Source organism: Protopterus annectens, chromosome 3.part0 (genome assembly GCF_019279795.1).
Source record: "Protopterus annectens isolate FY-2018-M chromosome 3.part0, PAN1.0, whole genome shotgun sequence".
Taxonomy (NCBI): Eukaryota; Metazoa; Chordata; order Ceratodontiformes; family Protopteridae; genus Protopterus; species Protopterus annectens.
In genome coordinates, this window is record NC_056731.1 from 13980617 (window position 1) to 14007997 (window position 27381).

Genomic DNA, 27381 nt, shown 5'->3' on the forward strand with positions numbered 1-27381 from the left:
CATTAAGAGAAAGATATTAATTAGGGTAATTGCTTGTTTTTTGGAGATGATATTTGGAGGGATATGTAGTAGAGTAAATTCCCAAGTGAGTGTGGATGCTTGGTAGCCCATCTTTTATAACTGAAGTTTAAGGGAGTTCCAAAGTTTAAATACACATTTACAGCTCCAGAAAAGATGGAGTAGGTCAGCAGTTTGGTCTTTACAGTGTGGGCAGAGTCGGGAATTCATAGGGTTAAATTTACGAAGAGTAGGGATATTCCATTTTTAACTCAAGTGTGGACTACCTACTATTTTTTATTTTGCAGCACTTATTTTAAAGTTCGAATTTTATTAGTGAACTAGGTGCATAATGTATTTAAAGGCACTTTTTTACAGATTTTGAAATAATAAACTGCAGCTCTAGTCCACAACCACCCTACTGGTTGAAGCTCTAAAAGATTCAGACTTTACAGTATCACACACACACACACACACGCACACGCTCACACACACGCACACACACGCACACACATGCACACACACGCACACACACACACGCACACACACACACACACGCACACACACGCCACCAGGCAAAGACCAAGGAAACACTGCTTTATTAAGTGAATGTAAAAAATATAAAGGCATTTCCTCAACCAAAATTTAGCCAAAGTGATGCTAGTAATGTACAAAATATAACAATGTCAACTAACAAGAGTTAACATCTACTCACAAGTAAAAAAAAAGACAAAACTGAAACAAACTACTAAATGCAAAACGGTATAAAAACAATTTAATTGAAGATGGTACATCAACATATACTTTGCACATGAACACCAACCTAAGGATTTAGAAAGAGCCCTAGTGCTCAAGCTAAGGAATGTAGTTAAAAGGACCTGTTTCTGTGATATCTTGCCACTGAATTAAGGGACACATTAACTACAAAGAAAAAAGACCCCATTATTGACTAATGTGCCTGCTTCTAAACCTCTTAACTACAATGACTGCTAGTCAGCACTTTTATGCAGCAATTAACAGTGGCGGATGATGTAGCATGTTAGTGTGGGCACATACCTCATTCACTTTCCTTCCACATAGAAACAGTACAAAAAAACAGCCACACACCACGTATCCCATACATGTTTCCTGAGTTTCACAACATTCCGGATTTCTGTTTTTGTTCTTTCATCGTAAATCATAGATGACTGCAGTCAGTCATTAATGCCAGACATTAGAGTTTCACATTTCATATCCTTCAGTAAATGCATGCTAGTGGAAAAGCTGTTATTCTAGCAAGTTTCTAAGTTTAAAAAAGGAATAGTTAAAGTCCATCCTTGATTGTGTATGTGTACTTCCCATTAATTTTGGTTTTGTCTAGATTACGTGAATTACAAGGTTGATAGATATATATATTTACATGTGCGCCTTGTTGAAACTCTCGAACTGTTGCAGGCATTGAATAATACCAGCTATCCTCATTATATATAAATAAAATTAGCAGTTAGTGTAGTGAGTTAACTGCAGATGCTTCCTGTGCCAGGGGCACAGAGTTCCAAAGCCCTTTTCTCCTCCTTTTAATGTAATTTTTTAATGGTCTACTTTTAATTTTGATGTTTAGGAAATCCTTGGTATCTAGTGGTGGTGCAGTGAACTAACCATCTCTGTGGTGGGAGGGTGCAGGGTGTGAAGTTTTTTAAGCTGTCAAGCAACACTATTTACAGTAGCCAAGGTGTCTACTGGTCCCTCACCCATTTATTTTGTAATCACTATAAGGGCATGAGAGTTCTCACTGGTGTCTATTACTTCCCCTGACCCACATTGCTTTTAATTGCTTTTGTGAGCCCCATAAGACAACATGGTAAAGTAGTTCCACTCAAGAACAGTTATGCAACACTGTACCATAATAGTCTGTCTTCCACCACATCCCACTTTTCTTATTTTCGACCTGTTTTATGCTAAAACTGCTCACCTATGTTGAGTAACAGTAAGACAAATGTTTCATGCTAGAAATGTAGCCAGACATGCTGCTAACCTTCCTTCCTCCAACACACAGAGATAGACATCATAAATCAATGTATGTCATAAAAAATCAATTACAGAAAATTACAAATACCACAAAAAAGAAAGACAGCAAAAACAAGACCTATGACAAAGAATGAATATAAAATCTCAGAAAATACGAGTCTAAAAACACAAAATTAACCCTAAACTTAATATTACAAATATACAAAATACAAACAGTTGAAAACTAACTGTTAGTCTACTAGACAGAGCTCAAGCCACGGGGAAATGACAAAATATGAATGATCAGAGAATTAGGCCATCAAGATATACTCAACCTATTACATTCTGCCTCTACTCTCATGACATTAACACTGTAGCTTAAGTTCAAAATAGTCACTGTACTCAGCTGCAGAATCAGAGCAGTAGTGGCACGCAATATCAGACACACACACACAGACACACACACATGCACACACCATACAAAGACCAAATACCTCTCAACTGTACAGATTTTTGCAGAATGTCCAGATTTTTGCCTCATATTTTTGATGTATTCCTCCTACAATCTGTACCTTTCTAACAAATAGCCGAGGATTGAAATCATTAAATAATGACAAACATTTGAGTTTAAGACTCCATATCCTTCAGAAAATTCATGCTAATGCAAAACCTATTATTCTATCAACTTTCGACGTTTGTAAGAGCAATATATAAAATCTGTCCCCAACTGTCCCCCCATCATTTTAGGCTTTGTCCAGATCTTTTGCTCTAAGGGGTTGAGAGACAAAATTTCACTATAATGAAAACCCTGCAAGAACTGCTTTGAAGTGCAAATAGCAATAATGCCTTTCTTGTATTGAAATACATAAATAATAAATTGTAATTAAACTGGTCTCTCTCCTACTTCTCATTTTCATCCTGCTACTCTTTAGAAAAAAAGTTATCAACTTAAAACATTGTTAAAACAAATGCACAAAAATGAAATATGTTTGAAGCACCAACAGCAATCAGACCAGACTTCATTATTTCAGGCAGTAGAATAAAACCCCTCAATAGTATCAGCTGTGATGCAAATATACTTGACACCATGACAGGTTCTTACCTTAAATATGCAATTAAATACATGATCAGCATTGTTATGATACCTTTCATTTGAAGGTAGGGCATAGAGCGTCCTTAAGTTAAGCAAAAAGCTGTCTTGCAGTTATAAATCTGTACATCACTTTTTTTGGTTGTCTATATTTATCTATACTTAGTTAAACAAAAGGAAAGCATGTTTACATCATGGAAAGTGTGAGTTCAACATCAGATATTATAATTCACCATATGATGCAATTATAATATTGCATGCAGCCACATTGTTTTGCATATGTATATGGGTTACTCTTACATATGTATTTGACAAATGAAGTCATGTTTTTAAATTTCAGAAGAAAAACATTACAACTTACCAATCTGTAACTCTGGATTTACTTCAATCAAACACCACTCGACACTGCAGTCACAATGTGTCTTTTCGAACATGTTGTCTAAAATGTCACGCACTGTCTGCCTCTCATCCACCATTAATGTCTTTGAACTGCTGTCATTCAGATGCACCTTAACAACAAGCTAATAAAGAACGCTTACTTAGCAATGTGAAGATACTGAATATTGTACATTATATATTCTTAGAAATAGATAAGAAAATGTTTATTTTTTAAACATTTACTATGTTTTTTATATAACTTAGTGCCTCAATGCCACTCTGCTGCTGTTTATAGTCCCTCAAACTGCCATTATTTACAAGTACTCTACATCATTCCACACCAATGCAACAATGCCCAGTCTCTGGGACTGGGAGCTTCTCAGTTTAGGGAATCATGCCTTGTAGCTACTTGTATAGATTTTTTTATGCGCAGTTATGAACCTTGCCTGTAGGTGGCGTAAAGACTCTAGAGGAGAACAGAAGACCAGCGTGGAACACCTTGATTTTCTTCTCCTAATGACTCTCCTACAAAAGTCTACAGTTAACATGTTGAATCCACTGTGCTCTATGTCATTTCTGTACAAACTGCAGTAACACCGTTGAGCAGCGCACTGGAACAGCAGTACATGCCGCTGAATGATGCATCCGCATTCCTTCCACCAATCACCCAAATGAAGTCTGTCATGACATTCATTCAGTCTCGACTGCTGCTGCTTACACAGACATTCACTTCTGAACTCACATCTTAAATGCTAGAGTGACCTTGCTGTACAGCCCTGCATAGTTCATGTTGGTTTGCTAATACAATGTTTAAACTACAGTGTGAAATTTTAAGTTTACATAATAGTGGGGTAAAATTAATGTGTACAGTGCATCTAACATAAAATAACAGCATACAAAGATTTATCTGTGATTGTAACATAAGCTCTAGCCCTTTACTTTGTCTTGTTTAGGCAAACCCTAGAACAAATCCACATGGTGGAACCATATCATCAACAAGCTTTATAATAAAAGGAAAATAATTTTGACCAAAAGTAAGAAAAATTATTTCCAGAATGTTATAGCCTTGTCGCTGAAGAAAACAAACAACCCAGGAGCTTAATAAAATCCACCAAAGCCAAGTCTGAGGCTAAAATAGCTAAATGAGGTAAAGACAATCACAAGACATTACTGGCCGATAAATTTAGCTCTAACTTTACACATCTCTCTCTCCTCCGTCTATCTTTCAAGATATACCTGAATCTGGCTTCCCTCCAGCTATCACATAAGACCAAATCCTAAAAGTGCTATCAAGAGCTTAAAATACTGCACTGATGGGCCCTGATAACATCCCTGGATCTTAAATAGCATGAGGCACAATTTTGCCACACCACTAACAACACTGTTCGGTCTCATTCTCCATACAGGTTTTGTACCAAGTGAATGGAGAACATCTACAGTCATTCCCCTGCATAAAGGAGGAACTTCCACAGACCTAGGCAACTACAGACCCATAGTAAGTCTGACCAGCCTTGCATGTAAAGCCATGGAAAGACATCATGAAATCAATCAATCAGGACATAGGAAACTACCAAATGGACCCATCTCAGTTCGGATTCATCAAGGGCAGGTGCTGCTTACTCAACCTGGTGGATTTTTTGAAAAGGTCACCAAAGCAATGGATGAAGGCAAAGGGGTACACACCACATACCTCAACCTGGCCAAAGCTTTTGACTCAATTCTCCACTCAAGTACAGTAGAGAAGCTAAATAAACCCATATGTCACTCGCTACATTGCCAACTGGCTCACAGATAGGATGCTGGTAATCAGAATAGATGCAGTTACCTCCACAAAGAGACTAGTCACTGGTGAAGTCCCCCAGGGTTCTGTGCTGGGACATCTCCTGTTTGACATCTACATTTCTGAAGTAAAAGCCAATACCAAAGGGCTCTGGCTGACTAAATTTGTGGATGACTGTAAGCTAGGAGCAGTCACTGAATCCCCAAATGAATTAGCCATCCTGCAGGATGCTTTGCCCCAAATAAATAACTGCTGCCAATCATGGACTGAACTAAATGCCAAAAAATGCATTACTTCATCCTTTGGGAAGTAATCTACCCCAGGGATCTACTAGATTGACAATGCGCCCCTAAGAGGTGACCCAGTTATTCGAGATTTGGAAACATATGTGGACAGTGACCTAACATTTGACCAACATGTGTCTATTGTAAGAAAGCCCTTCTATATTTGCACAGCTTATAAACAAAGGGATTGTGTCTAGATCTAGGGATGTCATTGTTCCCCTTTATTCATCCGTCATTAGGCCAGTCATTGAATATAATGCCCCCTTTGACATGCATCTGTCCAGACAAATGTAACAACTAGAATACCGACAGAGATACTTACTAAAAGGATAAAGGGCCTACATGGACCAACTCAAAGCTGTGTCACTATAATCCATAGCCTACATTCTGCTAAGAGGTGACCTGTGTCTGGCACACAAGACATCCTCTGACCCATTACTGATGGATTTACTGCAATTTGGCATGTGAAATGGAATCAGAAATGATTAGTCTATGGATCTAAACCTCTTTTGCAACATCAAGGGAATGGTTTGGAGGGAAAGGTACATGTCACACAGGATACTACTGCTGTGGAACAGACTCACCATCCACATAAAACAAACCCCTGTCCATATTCAAGTGTAGCTTAGATCTATGGATGGGAAAAAGAACATTTACCCCAGGACTGACCATTGGGCTACTAATGGGTAGAGGCAACTCCTAAATGCTTTGTCCCCTCCAATTATCTATGGTAGGATCCCAGTTCTTCCCATTAAGAGTGATATGTAATCATCGGCAACTGGATGGGTAAAGCCAATATATAACCAAATGGGTCAGGTTATTTCGAGCACAAAAAGGGAACTTGGCAAGACTTAAAATGGCCTGCAAGGGCAGCTAGCCTAGTACTTATGTCAAATTATGAACTTAAAAGATTATTCAGAAGTTATGTACATATACAAAAAGAAAATGCATTTAGAAGTTTTGGTCTTTGTAAAACAACCAGAACTTAGTATCTAAAGTAAATAATAGAGTATACAGCACTTATGTCTCTAAATTAAAATAAATTTCTGCATGTATTGTACAGTATGATAGAATATGCTTTCTTTTTATTTCCGCATACAAAGCCTCACAAATGGCTTTCAGATTGACATAACTTCTATGAATGTATGGCATAGTCTTAAAATAAAAAATGTACTGCTGACTTTAGCTGAAATCTACACTTTTAATTAACAAATCTCAAATGACCTCCTGGGACTAAACAGTCAGTACTAGAATCAAACATTCTGAATTTAACTTGTGTGTGTGTGTGTGTGTGTGTGTGTGTGTGTGTGTGTGTGTGTGTGTGTGTGTGTGTGTTTATGCAGGCACGCACATGAGGTGCAGAGTACATAAGAATACTACCTTTAACTCAGAACCTTTCACAATGTAATACCAAGGCATTAATTTATAAGCTACTGGTGCCTAGAACTTGTTATACTTCAATATTATTATTTCATAAGTAAGTTAACAAATATTTAATTGAAAAGAAAAAAAACAAAGCTTGTCATTGTCTTTTGGCAAGAAGTGCTCTTTTACTCTTTCATCTTAGATGCCATATTTAACAAGGAAAACTAATTTCCCATTTATCTTAAGAATACAATATAAATGAGACATAAACAGAGCCCATCACTTACACAGACAAGAAATTATTCATTGCCAGAGGCCGAAAATATTAACTGTTTCATGAGAGATGGGACATAAGTGTCCCAGTCAATGTTCACTTCCCAATGTGCAATAACTTTTGATTTAATTTGGAGATATGCCAGCCAAGTTTATCCTCAGTGAGGGATTTAAATTGACTTGGAGGGAGTGTAAATTATGGCAACTGTAAGGATTTTAGAGCTTTCAGCAGAAAAATCGACGAATACTGCATTTTGTCCTAGTGTTGAAGGATGTTCAGAACTGTTTAGGAAGCAGCAGAGGCCACCCCTAGGACGAATGACAACACTACCTGCTTTATTATGTACGACAGCACACATGAAAAATGGAAACATCTGGTGCCATAACATCTTCTTATGAAATGCGAGGTTTCATCCAAGTGTATAAGATGGCCAGAACATTAAGGGCATAGTGATCTCTAAAACACACTGCTGATCACGATTGTTAAATTCCTTTTTAACAACTTAAAGCCAGCCAAAGAAGCTCAGATGGGTCAAGGGGTGAAGCAATGATAACCTAGAATGCATTTAGGTGAGGACATGGATTTCATTAAACATTATGTGAGAACACTATAAGATGGCAGAAAAGATGAATAAACAAGAACACAGGATGTAATTGTCTTATGGAACAAGAGTGACATTTTAAGAATTTTATAAGACACTCCCATGACCCATATTTCTTTAGTTGAGATGTTCTGAAGGAAAAGCAAAAACAGGTAGAGCAGTGAAGGGTGTGTGATATGGCATGAGAGTTAAGTCTGTTTAAGTATTAGGACAGAAAGAAAAAAAACAGAAAGATATGTCCCTGCATATAAACAGAAAAAAAGCTGTGTGTGGTTCAGTAGAAGCTGAAAGGGCATAGTTGTTGTTTCAACAAACAAAATTAACTTGGCAGTCCAAAGTAGAAACAAGGAAATGGGATGTTTAAAAACAAAACAATGTGATTCTTAACAAACATTAATAAATTATATAAGAAAAGGAAGAAATTCATTGATCTATATAGTAAAACAAAAGACCCCTAAATTAAGGAGAATGTCAAAAAGCTAGATAATAAAATAAAAAAGGACATCAGAAAAGCAAAGGCATCCCATGAACTCAAGTTACAGAAACCAATAGCAACTACAAATCCTTCTTTGGTTATGTTAGGAAAATAAGACAGGACACTCAACACCACTCAGAGCTTATTCATAATGACAGTACCTACTTGATCCAGTGGATATTGCCAACATACTGGCAAATGCATTTACTATCTTCTTCCAAGAGACATCTATTGCAAGTCTACTTAACCCAGATGCAATTAAGCAACCAGCCATCATGAAAGAAAATGTACAGAAAGTACTCTCCAAAATGAAGAACACCTCATTCATGTGGCCTTACAACTACCCAGTTGTCTAATCAATAGCACTAAACAAGTACTGGTGGACCCACTCCTCAATGTCTTTAACCTGTGCCTACCAACTGACTCTGTCCCACAGGTGTGGCACACAGTTGTTGCAATGCCACTACAGAAGGGTGACCCCATCAGTGAACATGGGAATAACAGACCTATCATTGGAATGAATCATACAGAAAAGCCACTGAATGAATCATAAGTGATCTAATTGCTTTTGATATCAAAAAATTTACGAGATGTGATCCCCACCAATTTGCCTTTCTCAAGGACAGATTTTCTCTGAAGAATCTAATCAACTTCTTTGACAGGGTTAGTCAGGTCATAGACTGGGCAAGCTTTTCACACCAAGTATCTTGACCTTGCCAAGGACTTTAATACCATATCACATGTAAATATAATAAGCAAACTGAAGGCGCTCCAAAATGACCTGCATGTGCCTTGGTGGATAGCCAACTGGCTTAGGGGCAGAACTCACACATAAGAATGGCGGGGGATGTGTGTCCTCAGAGCATGAAGCTTACCAATAGAGTTGCTAGGGGATCTGTGCTAGGACCTCTGCTATTCAGTATCTATGTCCCAGATCTCCATAGATTCATAGATCATTACTAAGCAGACCTGTGGGGTCCTTTCTAAGCCTAGCCAAGCTGTTCCAAAAGAATAATGATGTCCTGTATCTAAACAAGATATTGTGGGCCAGGCATTTATAAGCCACCTCTGTCCATAAGGGACATAGCTGTCAAGATTGGTGTAAATTTCCTGTTCCTTATCCTCTGGTCTAGGTTGTGCTTAAACTGGGTAATAGACAAACTCAGCTTCACATGGATAGAAAGCCTTTTCCATAGGAGGGTCAATCTCTGGGAAACATCTGTCTCTCCGGCATGTTTTGTTTAAGTCATAGACAAAATTCAAGTTCCTAGACCACATACTTCTGGTACTTTGACTTACGAATATGTAGGAGATTCATAAGTGTGGGGTTTGGGGATGCCTTGCAAGTCTGCCTTGAAATTCTTTTTTATCAGATGAGGATCTGTGGTTAACAAAGTTCACAGAAGACTAAGCTGAGAGTTGTCATCAAGTCCTTCTCTGACATACAGGTAATCAAAGGTAGCTTAAACTTTCAATAGTTGGTGTATAAAAAATGGGCTGAAACTCGATGCTAAAAAGTGCAACACAGTAGCATTTGGAAAGCAGCCCATAGCTCTAGCTTATAGTACAGATAACACACCACTTCAAAGCGAAAAGGTAGTGACAGACTTTGGTACTTGAGTGGATAGCTGCCACATGTTTGACTATCAGATTGCTATGGTGGTTAAGAAATCCTTTTATCTTGAATAAATCACAAAAAAAAGGCATTTCCACTAGAGCAAAAGAAGTCCTCCAACTCCTTGTACTCTGCGCTAATTACATTCAACACTGAGTACAATGCCCACTTTAGGGGTACCTTGCTAAGCATATCAAGCAACTAGAAAGACCCCAGAGGTTTTTAACTAAAAAAGATCATGAGCTTGAAAGGCCTGAGCTACCAAAAGGGAATGTAGGCTTTACCTCTAAATTCAGTATTACATAGATTCCGTAGGGGCAATATGTGCCTTGCTTATAGCGCTATAATAGAAGAACACTTATACCTCCAAAACTCAGACAGTCCTACTAACAATAGGGCTAGAAACCTAAATCTACTCCAACAAATAAATATTCAATGTGAAGGGACAATTTGTCATGTAGCTTCTACACCTTTTCTGGAACAGACTTTCTCTATATGTTAAGCAGTGTGACACACAGTCTACCTTTACAAAGGAACTGTACAACAGGGTGGGTATACAAAAATCCATCCCTAGTATGCCTGGCCCTACCTGAAAAGGGAGGCAATGTCTAAGGGTGACTGCTGGCAAGGTGGTAATGGCCTTGTAGTTCAGTTGCCTTATAACTCCTTTGATTCTATGATGATCCTGTGTGCAATGTGCATGGTCTAAAGAAAGAAATTGAAAGATACTGAAGAGACAGACAAGACAAATTATACTGGCAGAGATTTTATTTTGGTAGGAGATTTATTTCTTCTATTTGTTTTCTGACCTTCAAGCCACAGCCATGGCTGCTGTCATCCATTTGTTCCACTACTAAGACCATTGTCTAAGCAGTGGTCAGAGCAGTTTTTCCTTATAGACCTACACCCTCCTCCAGGTGCACATCAGTAAACATCCAACATCAGGAGCAACATAAATCTCAAAGTCCCAGCTCCTCCCTTACAACATGCACCTCTGTATGATTTCAAGTCTCACCAGGCAATCCAGAACAGAATGTGCATGCCAGACATGTTTAACTATCTTCCTCCATATGAGAAAGGGAGCAGGCACTGCCTCCTTACTTCTCTCTCTCTCCAATACCATTCTCCTCCAATGCTCCAGCTGGTAATTGAAGCTGGGTTACCTAGTTCATAATCAGGATTTTAATCTACGACACACATTTAGCACCAGGATCTTGACAGAACTATGTTCTGCAGTATTCCATTAACCATTCATGGCTGGACACAGATGGCAGAATGGTGTGTAAAATGTAAGAGAAATAGTAGAGGCATTTAATAGAAAAGCATCTGTAATGTGAAGCCAGAGGAGAAATTAAGCAAACGACCGAAAAACAAGCAACCATATAATAATTAATGAAAAGACTTCCTGATTAGCTAGAGACAGTAGGAAGCCTTAAAGTCAGGAAGTAATAACATCGAATGGGAGTGTTGCCACAAACACTTTGGGATAAGAGAAGAAAACCGCAAACTTGATTACACATTTGCTAGTCCGGTATAGATACAAGGGAAAAACTAGTGTTTCTCGATGAATGGAAGAATGAGTGGCAAAACAACATTAACAAAAAGGTGTGTATTACAGCTAAGATCCTTCTACTGAGACATTAAACGGAGATCCCATCTGCTAGAGTTGGTGGTAGCTCAGATGGTTATAAAAGATCTCATGGCACCTATAGAAAAGATTAAGGGTCCTTTATTTAAATAATACTTATATTACATAAACACAATTTATCTTATTTACAATATGCACATTTACAAAAATTTACAGCTTTTACAAACACATATCTGAAATATCACATTTTTACTACAAAACGTACTCATTTTGCATTATTGGATCCCACTCCGCCTTCCACAGTTAAAATCTTACTTTTTTTAATATCTTTGCTAAATCCCACTTTTCCTTAAACATAATTTCATTCACTCTGATTCCATATTAGCCAAATTATACAAAACATATTATCAATTCTATTAACACAACTTTTCATTCTCCCCCAATAATATCCATATTCAATGATATCCATATTAAGACTATTTACATCTGTATAGCTTTTCTAAATATTTGAAGTCCATCACCCCTTTCCATATCATTGTAACTGTTTTACAACCAAAGAAAATGTGTTCACTGGTTTCAAATTGATTACAATATATGCAATTACTTTTACTTTTGTAAGACATATTTGCTTTTACTGGTAATTTTGGTATCATTAGCCTCTATTAAAAATCCTGACATTCCCATATACAGCTTTCCATTCTTGCCTTAAATGCAATCCTTTTCTCTTTGCATACTTCTCACCAAGGATAAATGCACAAATATTTAACCAAGATATTATGATAACCATTACTTTCTCTCATCTTTCATTAATTTTTATTTTCCAAAGCAGAATTTTGTCTTGACAATTATTCATTTCATCATTACAGCAAAGTCTCCTTCTCTTAAAAGTTAAAAAATTCATCCATTCTGTACTATATTTTTTAAAACTGTCACCAATAATGAATTATCATCATCATCCTTCACGTTTAATACTTTATACAAGTGTAAAGAGGCTGCATACACTATTGGCTTTATCAAATCTAAACCACCACCTTCTTTTTTTACAAAATTCCCCCTTTTACTGGATTTATTCTTGATCTGTGAAAACAGGACTATAAAAAACCCTTTCAAATGTCAGTGGGATACTAAATACACTTGCTAAACATTGAAGTCTAACAAGTAAAATGGAATTAAAAATATTTTTTCTAAAAGATGATCTAAATGTCTTCCAAAACATACATGTGTTTTTCATGACCTTTAATTTTTCTTCCAATATAGCTCTCATGTTTTCCCTTTTTTCAAAACTTAGTCCAAGTACATTTATACTTATCATATTAAATTTAATACCTCCTAATATACCTTCATAACCTAAACCCTGACTTTTCTCTTTATGTATAGAAAACCTATATCTTGTATAAAATCCTGTAAATAATTTATCACATTAATCATTCCTTTCCTATTTTTTATAATAAAAATAATTATCCGTAGGTTAGCATAATTAGCATAATTAGAATATTTACACCTTCATTAATTGTATAGTCAATATTCCTCATTTCTACAAAAATAATGCTACTCAAAGGCAACCTTGCCTTACACCCTTTTCAAACACAATTTATTCACTAAGCCAACTGTTTATTAGCACTTCGACTATATTTAACTTATATGCAGTAATACTAATACAAACCCTTTTTATCTTATCATTTATATTACAAATATCAAATATTCTCCATGAGGTATTATATAGAATTGAATCAAAAGCTTTACTTTACTCATCTACCATTAACTTTGCTTGAACCCTTCTATATAAAATGTCATCCACTAGTTCTCTAATCACCAACAGCCACTCCTAAACTACCATAAATATTTTCATTTATAATCCTACCTAATTTGTCTTCCATTCGTTTTTGTAAATTTTTCATGAAGATCTTATAATGTGTTATTAAGAACTATAGGTCTCTAATTCTGTATTTCACAGTTATCTTTCTTCCATATGCATTTAATTACACCACTACACAACTCTTTATATTGGAATCCCTTTCCTAGTCATTTATTTAACACTTATAAAAAATATTTTTGAGTTAGTCATATTTTATACAGTCTATACTCTATTCCATCTGGATCTGCTGCAGATTCTAAATTTACTTTTCTTAAAATGCTTTCTAATTCTTCTATTTTAATCCTTTTTTCCAAATTTTTATCTCGTTCTGAAAAAAAAAATACTTTCCATTCCTTAAGAAACTGCATTACCTGTCCTCTAAAGCTTACTCTAACATACCTTTTCACTATTCCCATAATCTTATCTTGTGTACTATGCAATATACTGGACATGTCCTTCATTTGCTTCATGATACTGTAATTTTATTTAATAAATTTGCTCAAATATGGTGCAATTTCCTCTTTTTTCCTTATAAAATATACAGCAAATACTTTATTTTCCTCTTATTTACATCATGTGATTGCTGTTCTTTAATGAAATAACTTTCTTTGTTCCTTTCTTAACTAAGGATCATAGGAGGTTGAGACCCTTATAAGCCTAGCCAAGAGTTTAGACCATGTTTAGACAAATCAGCACCTGATGCCCCTGTCCAGCAGGGACATGCGTGGAATCCCAGGGTTATATTTTCTGTTTCCCATCCAGTTATCTAGGTTGTGCTTAAAAAGGGGTAAAGAGGTACTCTGTTGATGAGGAGAGGGAGTCTATTCCATAGATGGGGGAGTCTCTGGGACACAAATCTGTCCCACCAAGTCTTGTTGATGTCACAGACCAGGTTGAGGTCGAGCGTGTTTGTTACTCGAGTGGAGCTTGACTTGCAGATATGCAGCAGTCCCATCAAGGTGGGGTCCGTGATCACTTTGTATACCAGACAGAGGTCACCTCTGAGGAGTCTGTATGAAATTGAGTAGAGGGATAGATAGGGCTTTTAGCCTATCTGTGTATAGTAGATGTTTGAGGCCCTGATTCTCCTGGTGAGGAACCTTTGTGGTCTCTCCAGCTGCTTCATGTGCTTTGCGAGGTACATGCCAAAAGGGAAGTTGTACTCAATAATGGGCCTTATAAGGGAAAACTGCAGGGATGTTATGACCTCCTTGTCCCTGGATGTGATACCCTTACAACAGAAGCAACATGGTGGTCAAAAGTTAGGCTGCTATTAATCTGGGTACCCAAATCCCTCATGACTGACTGTGTGCTTAGGACATTGTTATTACTGTGATAATTTGTGGGGATATCATTCTCCCGAAAGGGGATGATTATGCATTTTTTTAGTATTCAACTTGAAACAATGTTTCTGGCACCAGTCATTTGTCTGAGTGAGACCCTCTTGGAGGATGTCCACATCACTAGGGGATTTGATGGCAGCACCCAGCTTGCAGTCATCTGCAAACTTGGTCAGCCATAGCCCACTGGTTTTGGCCAGCACCTCAGAAAAGTATATCCCAAATAACAGAGGCCCCAAGACCAAACCCTCGGGTATGCCACTTGTTACGGGGTCTACTGCTTGATGTGGCTTCCCTTACTTTGACTATGTGGGATCAGTGAGCCAGTTTGCTACCCAACTGTTAACATATGGATTGATGCCTAATTGAGAGAGTTCCCCTATTATGCCCGAGTGGGGAATAGTGTCAAAGGCTTTGGCCAGGTCAAGGTAGGCGGTGTGCACCTTCTTACCCTCTTCTATGGCTTTGGAAACTGTCTCGAAGTTAACCAAATTTAGCAGACATGACTTCCCCTTGATGAAGCCAAACTGTGCAGGATCAAGTGTTTGCAGTGTGACAATGTCCTTGTTAATGAGGTCCATGATAATCCGTTCCATGGCCTTGCAGATCAGGCTAGTTAGGCTGATAGGTTTATAATTTTCTGGATCGGTGGATGCTCCACCTTTGTGCAAAGGGATGACAGTGGATGTCCTCCACTCAGCTAGGATGAAGTCAGGACTCAGGCTTTGTCGAATAAGGTTCCCAATAGTGCTGCAAGTTCCAGCCTGACTTTATGCAGGATGCAGCCTGGAATGTTATCGGGTCCCATGGAGGTTGCATTTTTTGCCTTTGAGACAGCAGTGATTACCTGTTCCCTAGATACAAGGGGAAGGGGGCAGGTACTGGGGATGTCCTGATTTACTGATGGGGGCAGAGGGGAAATGATGTCACTGAATTTGTCAGCCAACAAGTTTGCATTATCTACAGAATTTGTATATGTGGTGTCCTTGACCACCAGTTCTGAACAGATCTGGGTGCTTCCTTTTAGGTTGCAGATATATGGCCTTATGACTATCTTTAGTAGATGTGGCCAATTTGGACTCAAAGTTTGCTTTGGAGGATTTCACTAGTGCTCTTATTTGCTTCTTCAGGCTAAGGAGACATTGCTTCCAATTGGGCACCTGCTCCTTCTTGGTCCTGGACAGCAATTTTTTTCTTTTGTTATAAAGTTTATTTATTGCAGATGTCCACCAGACAATTTTAATCTTCCTTGCAGAGGATGATTTAGTCCTGTCTGGTATTCCTGATTCCATACATCTATATAAATGCTTGTATAGTGCTTTGGTGTAGTGACCGCTTTGTGGTCGGATCTTACCAGGGAGGATGATACTATAGCGATGCTGCAGTGGTTACTCATGTTGATTAATACCAAGTCCAAGATATTATCACCTCTTGTCAGGGTATCGACTAGTTGTTCCAAGGCATTTGCAGTGACAAAATCAAGGAATCTCTGGACATTTGTGTTCCGGCATGAACAGTTCTTCCAATCTATGTTTGGGAAGTTAAAGTCACCCAGGATCAGGGTTGAATCTTGATAGATTCAAACAGGTCCAAATAGGTGGGCTGCGGTTCTTGAGTCAGATTTGGGGTCCGGTAGCTAGCTATGATTTGAATAAGGGTTGTATCTATGGTTAACTGCACATTGAGCGTCTCCTGTGCATCATACTATTTGATCAGCCTGGAAGTGTGCATGTCTTTAATGTATATTGAAACTCCACCTTCTTTGGCTTTACTGCCCACAGTTTGGGTTATGAATGCATGATAGGATGAGTAATCAGGTAAGGCTGGGGTGCTCTCCGCAGCTTTGAACCCGGTTTCTGTGACTGCACAGATGTTAGCATTTTCCAAGGTTAGGAATGCTTGCAATGAGTGCAGTTTCATATTTAGACTCCTGGCATTTAGCAACATGACCTTTAATTTGTGTTTTGTTAAAATTTTTATGTTGGTAGTTTTAACCTCATCACTTTTCCTAAAAAAAGGGACTACAGGGGAGGCAAGACCCTTTGCCAGAAGCCTGAAGCCCAGGTGAGACAGATGCAGCCCATCTCTGGCAAAGGATCGTGGTTTGTCAATCATAACTTCCCAGGCTGTCCGGTACTGGATCCCGCTGGAATGACACCAGAAACTAAGCCAATTGTTAAAGTCAATCATTTTCTGTTTGTACTGAGGCCTCATTCTGGGTGATGGCAGAATGCTGCTTAAGGCTAGGGACGTACCTGCCTGGGACACATAACCAGCAAGCTCAATCATGTCTCTCTTGATATAGTCCAGACAGGGGCATCTCAAGTCTTTCACACCAACATGGACTATGACAGAGTCCAAACAGTACCTGCTGTTGAGAGACTTGAGTGCGTATGTGATGTGGTGGGTTCTGGCACCTGGCAGACAACTAATCGTGACTTTCTCCTTATCCAGCCTGGTGATAGGCACATCTGTGTGTCTCACAATGGAGTCTCCTATGACTAATATGCTGGGTTTATGGTGAAGCCTTAGTGGCTGTGAGGCACAGGTGTGTGAACTATGAGTGGTATCTGGTGTGGAGGGTTGTGGAGATCTCTTATTTGCCTCGGAAGTCTGTCTTGTTTGTATATGTTTATGTGGAGGACCTCCGCATATGTAGGTGCATGTTGTGTAGGTGTGGGTGGTATTTAAGGTGTAGTGATTATGTTGACAACCTTTTCAGTGCCAGATATACTGGCTTGATGGGGAGAGAGCTTGGACTCTAGGTTCCTAATGTAATTGCATCTCTCACAAATTAACAAACATATCCTTACTTATTCATATTCTATTTTTTTCCTTCCTTCGTTTACTATTCTCTCAACTTATATAACACTTTTTTAAATTGGATTAAAATACAGCCATCATTCTGATCAATCTTTATAAAAAGACCTTGATTTCTATATTATCCTGCCAAAATGTTTCTTTATTTATATGTATCAATCTTCCCTTCAACATCCCATTTAACTTCATTAATCCTTTTTGTTCCCTTTCTTATTATGTAATCAGAATTACTTTTCAAAGCAAACAGTATAGCCCTGTGATCTGAAAAACTTATCCCCAAACCCCCTTCTACAATTTGCAATCCTGTAAAATTAAAACAAAATAGTATATTCCTGTTTTATATTCACCTCTACTATAAGTCCAAGTACTCATATTCCAAATATGCAAATTGCCATATCTTATAATGTCAGACATCTTTTTAACTTCAAACACTTTCTTTTTTTGCTGCCTTACAATTAAAATTTCCTGCAACAATTATATTCATGTTTATTCCTAAATTTGAATTATATCTTTGAACATCACTTCTCTTTATTTTTTTCACATATGCCTAAAACATTCTAATTCTAAAAACCTGATCTTTCCAACTTACACCAAGAATTGTAATTTGACCTAGAGGAACAAAAGTAATTTAACATTTTTTTTGTTTATTAGTGGTGGTTTGATTGTCTCCTTATATAAAATAATTATTTTTCTAATTGTTGTCTCACTTCTTTTATTAAAAACCTAGTATTTTGTAATATAATAATGTCACTTTCCTGATTTTTATACCTCTCAAGAACACCTATTCTTCTTACACTTTCTAAACTATTAACATTTAATGCAAGTATCTTACACTAAATGTTAACTTTATAATATTACAGTCAGCTTTTCCCTTTCTTTTTGTTTATGATGCTCTTCTACAGTTTTCTTTTTTCTTTCTCGTACTCTCTTACCAATAGAATTTATTTTTTTGCTTAAATTCCATTTTATATCTTCACTAATGCTGAATCCAGATTCTTCTTCATTTCCTTTATTAAAACCTTCCTTAACTTTTTGTGACTCTTTCTTATGCTTCAAATTATTTATTTCTTCACATTCTTATTGTATACTACTTGCTTTTTCCCATTTGTACAGACTCAATTTATTGATTCTGTTTGTGATGGTAGGAAGTACTGCCAGACATGCCAGGAAGAAGGGCAGTGGATGTATGACTTGTGCCAGCACAGCTAACTGTAATTTTGTAAATTGTATGCCATTAGTATATCAAACTGATCTGTACAGATGCTTGTGCTAAAAATGTATTTTTGAGCTTTGCTCGTGTGAACTGTGCTAAAAATGTATCAACAGTGCACCCTGCTGAAAGGAAGAGAAATGTACATGTATTATGGTATTTGAATTAAATGTATACATTTTAAGAGAGGACGCTGGCACAGCAATGGTTAACCAGCTTGCTTATTTTAAGAAAAATAAGGGAAATGTAAATGAGCTGTTAAATCACTGAACGGCATCCAACAGTTCTATGAAGAATCGGAGACGATGAGTCTGGGACAGAGCCTTTGTTCATCATCTCATTAAAATGAGGGGAGACCTCCAGGCACTGCCATAAACATTTGGATGTGTATTGTAACTGTCTATGTTCCATTCTTGTCTCAGATTCAAAAGGAGATATTGTGGCAACCCAAAGTCAGGTGACCAGATGAGGTCATTCTGCAAGTTATCTTTGATATTATATTTTACGGGTAGTAATCTCAGAATATAGATTATTCCATTTAGGAAGACTGCTCATGTATTTCTGTTTACTTACCTCTACTTCTTCCTCACTTTCTGCCTTACCTGCTAAATTCTCTCATTCCACTGATTGTCTTCCTTAGTAGTTCACTCTCTTGTCTCTACCCGTCTGCCTCTTCCCAAGGGCTCACTCCGCTCCCCTACCCTGCCCCCAATTTCCACCCGCCCCCAGAGGTCCTACATTTATACCAATAATAGACACACCCTATCCAGTTCACTCCAATCAGATTTCTAACATCCCTAACTAACCCAACCCGCTTTCTCAACACCACACCCACTAATTTAACCTAGCTCCTCCCCTATCTTAACACCTCTCCCACTACTTTACAAACCCACCTTATCCCCTATCTTCCTACTCTCACATCTACCCCACACCACACCTTTAAACTATATCTCACCTATTTACTAACCTCCATATAATGTAATATGCCTATATCATCCATCCATCCACAACTTAAAACACTTATCTGTCTGCTACTTATATCTTCTCTTATATCTACTTACCTCTTAACCTCCTATGAACATCCACTGAATTCTTCTCTTTCAATTCCTTCAAAATACACCTCTACCTCTACAACACATTTATCTCCTACCTTCTTAAACCCAACCACACAAGCCAACTACCTATTAGCCAAATACCATAGACTAGCACACTTCAAATTCAAGAAACCTAGATCCAGGAAAATATTTGACTCCTCCTATAAACTTCCACAACAAAAATATTTCATACTCCTCCACCTTCTACTAGATGGAGATATTCATCCTAATCCAGGCCCACACCATAATAAAACCATTACACACAAAATACAAAACAAAACTACATCTCTCTCATTCTCCAAACCCACCAATTCTCTGTCTATTGCCCATCTCAATATACGAAGTATCTATAACAAAACTAGTCAACTTCATGCCCTTCTAGAAGTCCATCAATTTGATATTTTATGTTTAACTGAAACTTGGCTAAAGCCTTCAATTAATGACAGTGAAATCACCCCACCTGGTTATAACATCATTAGACTCGACCGTACTGCCAAAAAGGGAGGAGGGGTAGCAATTCTGTATAAAACAAAACTCCAAATTAGTACCTTAAATCTGACTCTTACCATTGACAATAATGCTGAAGTAATCAGCTCTAAACTTCAAGTCAATACTACTAAATCCATAAATATCATCTGTGCTTATCTCCCTCCTGGAAATAATATCAACACCCTTCAACACATCGTTGACCAACTATCAACTAAACTCCCTCAAGACTTTAACATAGATTGGCATTCCTGTAACAGTAATAACCCCACTTCCCATATCAACCTATATGGCTTCAAACAACTCATTAATAGTCCCACTAGAACTAATAAAACCAATAATACTGAAACCACATTGGACTGGATTCTTACTAATACTCCCTTACAAACCTACAACTCAGGCATCCTTCCAGATGATCTTAGTGACCACTCTCTAACCTATATCATTAGATACAAAACTAACCTAACCTTACCTACCACATATAAAACTCTACGTACAAAAAAACATTTTAACTCTGCACAGTTTCTAGCCGAACCAATACATTGTAATTGGGCCCCACTAAAACATCTCCCACTTAATGAAGCAGTTGAATACTTCAATTTTACATTCCTATCTACCGTAGATCACCATGCCCCAAGCCGTACCATTAGAACCAAAACGAAAGCAGCACCCTGGCTAACCAAGAATACGAAGCAAAAAATTATTCTCAGAAATAAATCCTGGGATAAATGGCGGTCTACCAAAAAACAAACTGACCACCAAAACTTTAGGGAGCTGAGAAACAGCACCAAAAAAGCTATTCTGACAGATAAAAAGAACTATTACTTTCAATTACAGAAAAACACCATAAAAGAACCAAAAAAATTCTGGACTAGTATTAATAATCGTCTATCCCCTGGCCAAGCAATCATACCAAACCCTCAGGATTCTGACCCAGATAATCCCACACAAATAGCCAATGACTTCAACTCTTTCTTCACCAATGCCATCCAAACTCTTGCAAACCACCTTTCTTCTGACGCTTCTAAACTACTCTCACCTAGTTCAAAAACTACTCTTCCTCCCCTTCACCTACAACCTGTATCTACCTCCTATATCCAATCTCTACTCCAAAAACTAAAACCTACCACCCCATCTGCAGACAAGCTTCCTGCAGAGTACCTGCAAATAGGAGCTAAAGCCACTGCCTATTCCATTGCCATCCTAATAAATAGATCTATAAAGGAGGGTATTGTCCCTTCTATCTGGAAAATATCCCATATCATTCCCCTACACAAAGGGGGCAAGTCTAATGACTTATCTAACTTTCGTCCCATAGCACTCATCACCCATAGCTAAAATCATGGAAAAATGTATCCATAAACAACTACTAAACCACCTTCTCCATAATAACCTACTTGCCAATAGTCAACATGGATTCAGACCTTCCCACAGCACCACTACTGCATTACTCTCCTTACCAACTCCATCAACTATAACCGTAACATCAATAAACTCTCATCTTCTCTTCATAGACCTATCAAAAGCCTTTGATATGGTTAATCATAAACTTCTTCTGTACATACTAAAATCTCATGCACTTGATCCCTCCTCCTTAAGTTGGTTTACTTCTTATCTTGAAAATCGTCAGCAGGCAGTACTCTGGAAAAGTTCACTATCTACCCTCCTTCCTATCTCTATAGGAGTACCTCAAGGGTCTATCCTAGGCCCACTTCTATTTTCTATCTTTATTAATGACCTCCAATCAGCTATCCCTAACACCACTTGCATACAATATGCAGACGATTCCACTATAATCTGCACTGCTTCTTCTCAAGCTGAACTCCAACCTCTTACCCAAAAAACCTTTACCACTGTTGAACAGTGGTTCTCTGACCGTTGTCTACTCCTTAACCCCAAGAAAACCAAATTACTACTGTTCGCACCTACCCGCAAATCTACTTCCTAAACTTCTATTACTTCCACTGATAACACTCATATTACTCCTGATTCTTCTACAAAACTACTAGGTATTACTATTGACAATAATCTTAACTTTGACTGTCACATCAATAACACAATAAAAGTAGTTAACAAAAAGATTGGATCCCTTTACAGAATCAAATCCTTCCTTACACCTGAAGCCCGGACCACCTTAGCCCAATCTCACCTCCTCTCTACCCTTCTATATGCTTCCCCTATTTACACTAATCTCTATAAAAGTAACCTTAAGAAACTTGCTTCATCTTACCATAATATTGCTCGATTTGCCACAGGATCCCAGTTTAGAACACACCACTGCCTGAACTTAAAACAACTAAACTGGCTTGAACTTCCTAACAAGCTTATTTATCAACAGCTCTTAATAGCTCACAACATTCTGCATCAACCATCCAAAACACCAATACTCTCTAACCTCCTTACTCCCTACAACAATCTGAAACAACTACGTTCTTCAGATAAACTAGTTAATAGTACCAAACCCAATAATGCTGCAGGAGATTGTCTTTTTTCCAACTCAGTTGGCAAAATGTGGAACAAACTTCCACTCAATATCTCATCTTTGTCCACTCTTCCACTCTTTAAAAAACAACTGAGAATCCATCTTAATAAACACTGGCTTTGCTCCTGTACCAATCCTGATTAACCTTTCTTCCTCCTTTCCTCTACCTCAATATTTCCTTCTCTCTATACTACATCCTGACTGATCCCCACTGACATAACATCCTTGTGGATATAACTTATCTCATATATACTATAAAAAAAAAAAAAAGTTATGACATCAATATTAGTATGACTATGTCTTATTTACACTACGTTTTGATATTATCAAATTGCGTATTGCAAATATTTAACTTTTTTTTAGGAATACTATCTTGTTATGTATATTTCCTCTGACATGTAAATTACCTATACTAAAGTCTGATTATCTTTTATGCTCAATTTTTGTTTTGCTTTGTTATTTTTTTTTTGTATTCCCTATACTTGTTATAACCATTGGAGCTTTTCTCCCCGGGCCTCCACTGAAAATGGACATATATCCAGCTGGACTAGCCCGGTCAACAAATGTAAAATAAAATAAATAAAATAAAATAAATTTCATCTTGCCTTGCCCAAGTACGTTATAATAGTTTCATAGTATAGTACTAGGCTATCTGCCCTAGGGCATTTATAAGCCTAGCCAAAGTGTATGTGGCTTTCGCCACCCCATGTAATGATACAAAAGTGTACAAATTAAATTAAATTTAGTTTACTGTGCCTCTGTCTAGCAATGACACAGAGATGATCCCCGGGGTAAACCTACGATCACCCATCCATTTGTCCAGATTTCTCTTGAAGAGAGCCAGTGAGGGGCTCTGCCTAACATGGACAGGTATTCTGTTCCAGAGGGCGGGAAGCCTCTGGGCTAAGAATCTGTCCCTCCAGCATGTCCTATTCATATTTGTGCTGAGGTTTAGATCTTTAGCTCTCGTGGCTCTGATGGATTTGGATTTTTTGAGGTGGAGCATGTCCATTCATTCTGAATTGGACATGGCCTTGTACGTAAGGCACAGATCACCTCTGAGCAGGCGGTATGCTACTGAATAGAGCTGGAACTTTTTTAGTCTGGCAGCATATGACATATGCTGGAGAACCTTGATCCTCTTGGTAAGGTACTTTTGGGGTCTCTCCAGCTGCTGCAGGTGCCGGGTGAGGTACATACCAAATGGGGCATTGTACTCAATCATAGGCCTGATAAGGGAGGAATATAAGGGTACAATGACATCCTTTGATCTGGATGTGAATCCCTTCATGATAAGGTGGGCAAGGTAGAAGGTCTTTTGAACCACTTTGGCGACGTGGGTGTCAAATGAGAGGTCACTGTCAACTTGGGTCTCCAGGTCTCTGATTACTTTTTCTGTACTTAATGGATTACCACCTATGTGGTAATTTGTGGGTACTTTGTTTTTTCCAAAGGGGATGACTATACATTTTTTGGCATTTAGTTTAAGGCCATGACTCTGGCACCAGTCGTCTGTTTCTGTGAAGCCCTTCTGGAGGATGCATGTGTCAGCTGGTGTATCGACAATGGCGCCTAGTTTGCAGTCATCTGCAAACTTTGTCAGCCACAACCCCCCTACGTTTGCCTGCACGTCTGAGAAATAAATGCCGAACAAGAGGGGTCCCAAGACAGAGCCTTGTGGGACTCCACTTGTGACTGGCTTAGAGTCTGACATAGCTCCAGCTATTCTGACCTTGTGGGTTCTGTCCTTGAGCCAGTTTGCAACCTATCTTGTGACAAACGGGTTTACATTTAAGCTGTTGAGCTTGTCTATGATGCCTGAGTGGGGTATTGTGTCGAAGGCTTTTGCCAGATCCAGGTAGGCTGTATGAACTGCTTTGCCTTCATCGATGGCTCTAGTGACAGTTTCAAAAGTCCACCAGGTTGGGATTGTTTTGTTAGGTCTTGTTCATTTAACCTGTAAATTTGCAAATTCTTTTTTCTGCCCCCAGAATTAACAAACTTTTTACTGGCCTTGACTTATGGGTTTTGGGCAGTAAATGTCTATTGGTATTTTCTCTTTTTCCGGGCTTTTTTTAAACCTATTTCATGGGGGGGGGGTTTTCAAAACTTTAGGGAAATTTTAAACATCTCTCACAAATTAACAAACATATCCTTACTAATTCATATTCTATTTTTTTCCTTTCTTCGTTTACTATTCTCTCAACTTGTATAACACTTTTTTATATTGGTTTAAAATACAGCCATCATTCTGATCAATCTTTATAAAAAGACCTTGATTTCTATATTAGCCTGCCAAAATGTCTCTATTTATATGTATCAATCTTCCCTTCAACATCCCATTTAACTTCATTAATCCTTTTTGTTCCCTTTCTTATTATGTAATCAGAATTACTTTTCAAAGCAAACAGTATAGCCCTGTGATCTGAAAAACATATCCCCAAAACCCCTTCTACAATTTGCAATCCTGTAAAATTAAAACAAAATAGTATATTCCTGTTTTATATTCACCTCTACTATAAGTCCAAGTACTCAAATTCCAAATATGCAAATTGCCATATCTTATAATGTCAAACATCTTCTTAACTTCAAACACTTTCTTTTTTTGCTGCCTTACAATTAAAATCTCCTGCAACAATTATATTCATGTTTATTCCTAAATTTGAATTATATCTTAGAACATCACTTCTCTATTTTTTTCACATATGCCTAAAACATTCTAATTCTAAAAACCTGATCTTTCCAACTTACACCAAGAATTGTAATTCGACCTTTTTTGTTTATTAGTGGTGGTTTGTCTCCTTATATAAAATAATTATTCTTCTAATTGTTGTCTCACTTCTTTTATTAAAAAACTAGTATTTTGTAATATAATAATGTCACTTTCCTGATTTTTATACCTCTCAAGAAAACCTATTCTTCTTACACTTTCTAAACTATTAACATTTAATGCAAGTATCTTACACTAAATGTTAACTTTCTAATATTACAGTCAGCTTTTCCCTTTCTTTTTGTTTATGATCCTCTTCTACAGTTTTCTTTTTTCTTTCTCGTACTCTCTTACCAATAGAATTTATTTTTTTGCTTAAATTCCATTTTATATCTTAACTAAAGCTGAATCCAGATTATTCTTCATTTCCTTTATTAAAACCTTCCTTAACTTTTTGTGATTCTTTCCTATGCTTCAAATTATTTATTTCTTCACATTCTTATTGTATACTACTTGCTTTTTCCCATGTGTACAGACTCAATTTATTGATTCTGTTTGTGATGGTAGGAGGTACTGCCAGCCATGCCAGGAAGAAGGGCAGTGGATGTATGACTTGTGCCAGCACAGATAACTGTAATTTTGTAAATAATTGTATGCCATTAGTATATCAAACTGATCTGTAGGGATGCTTGCGCTGAAAATGTATTTGTGAGCTTTGCTTGTGTGAACTGTGTTAAAAATGTATCAACAATGCACCCTGCTGAAAGGAAGAGAAATGTACATGTATTATGGTATTTGAATTAAATGTATACATTTTAAGAGAGGACGCTGGCACAGCAATGGTTAACCAGCTGGCTTATTTTAAGAAAAATAAGGGAAATGTAAATGAGCTGTTAAATCACTGAACAGCATCCAACAGTGCTACGAAGAATCGGAGACTATGAGTCTGGGACAGAGCCTTTGTTCATCATCTCATTAAAATGAGGGGAGACCTCCAGGCACTGCCATAAACATTTGGATGTGTATTGTAACTGTCTATGTTCCATTCTTGTCTCAGATTCAAAAGGAGATATTGGGGCAACCCAAAGTCATGTGATCAGATGAGGTCATTCTGCAAGTTATCTTTGATATTATATTTTACAGGTAGTAATCTCAGAATATAGATTATTCCATTTAGGAAGACTGCTCATGTATTTCATATTGCCTTGCCCAAGTAAGTTATTAGGGCACAGTAAATGCTCTTAGTTTCAGTCAGGAATATAGTGAAGCTTAGTTTGGAGATTTTTTCTTTATTTGTATGAGTCTGACCATTTGATTGTTTTCTTTATTTGTATGAGTCTGACCATCAATGTTGTTTTCAATACTTTCTGTGATTTGAACTCTGTGGTTTACTGTGAATATATATTCAGTATTCTCATGTACTTTTATTATTAAATATATTTAAAACTTTTATTGTGGATGGTCCTTAGTATCCAACCTTTGAGAGTACTTATATTTATTTGGTGACACTCCAGAAGGCCTAGCTGTGTTGGTGAACTATTACCATTTGTATTAGTATTAATATTGCACAGTATAATTGGACATCCTTTATTAAGGGCCTTAGAGTAGCAGATTGTGAAGTGTCTGGTGGCAGAGATAACTACCTTATACTCTGGGCAGAAGGAGGCACAGCAGGTACATCTGTGCAAGCCTTTTTCAGATGTGTGTCAAGTCATAGATGTGTGTGTGTGTGTGTTTGTGTGTGTGTGTCAACTACTTGGGGCAGGGACACAAAGTACTGTGTTTGCAGAGCGGGTGCTGGAGGACCTGGCTTAGAGACTTGGCTGAGGACCTAACTCTAAAGCTGTACCAGTGGGCAGCCTTATTGAGGGATCTGGAGGGAGACAGATATGGAGACATCCAGACTCCAGGCTGAGTGTGTTCCCTGTTTGCTCCTAAGGGAAATTGTACT

The 27381-nt window shown here is 37.6% G+C and overlaps 1 protein-coding gene across 2 annotated transcripts in view; it reads right to left on the reverse strand.

Annotated features, from left to right (window-relative positions):
• Positions 1-27381, reverse strand: part of LOC122796236 (amyloid beta precursor protein binding family B member 1 interacting protein) — a 1476726-nt gene that overhangs the window by 604237 nt on the left and 845108 nt on the right. For both annotated transcript variants that reach the window (XM_044064553.1, XM_044064552.1), the window contains one exon: positions 3435-3594. In XM_044064553.1, the coding sequence (XP_043920488.1) occupies positions 3435-3594 (160 nt within the window). The remainder of the gene's footprint in view (positions 1-3434; positions 3595-27381) is intronic.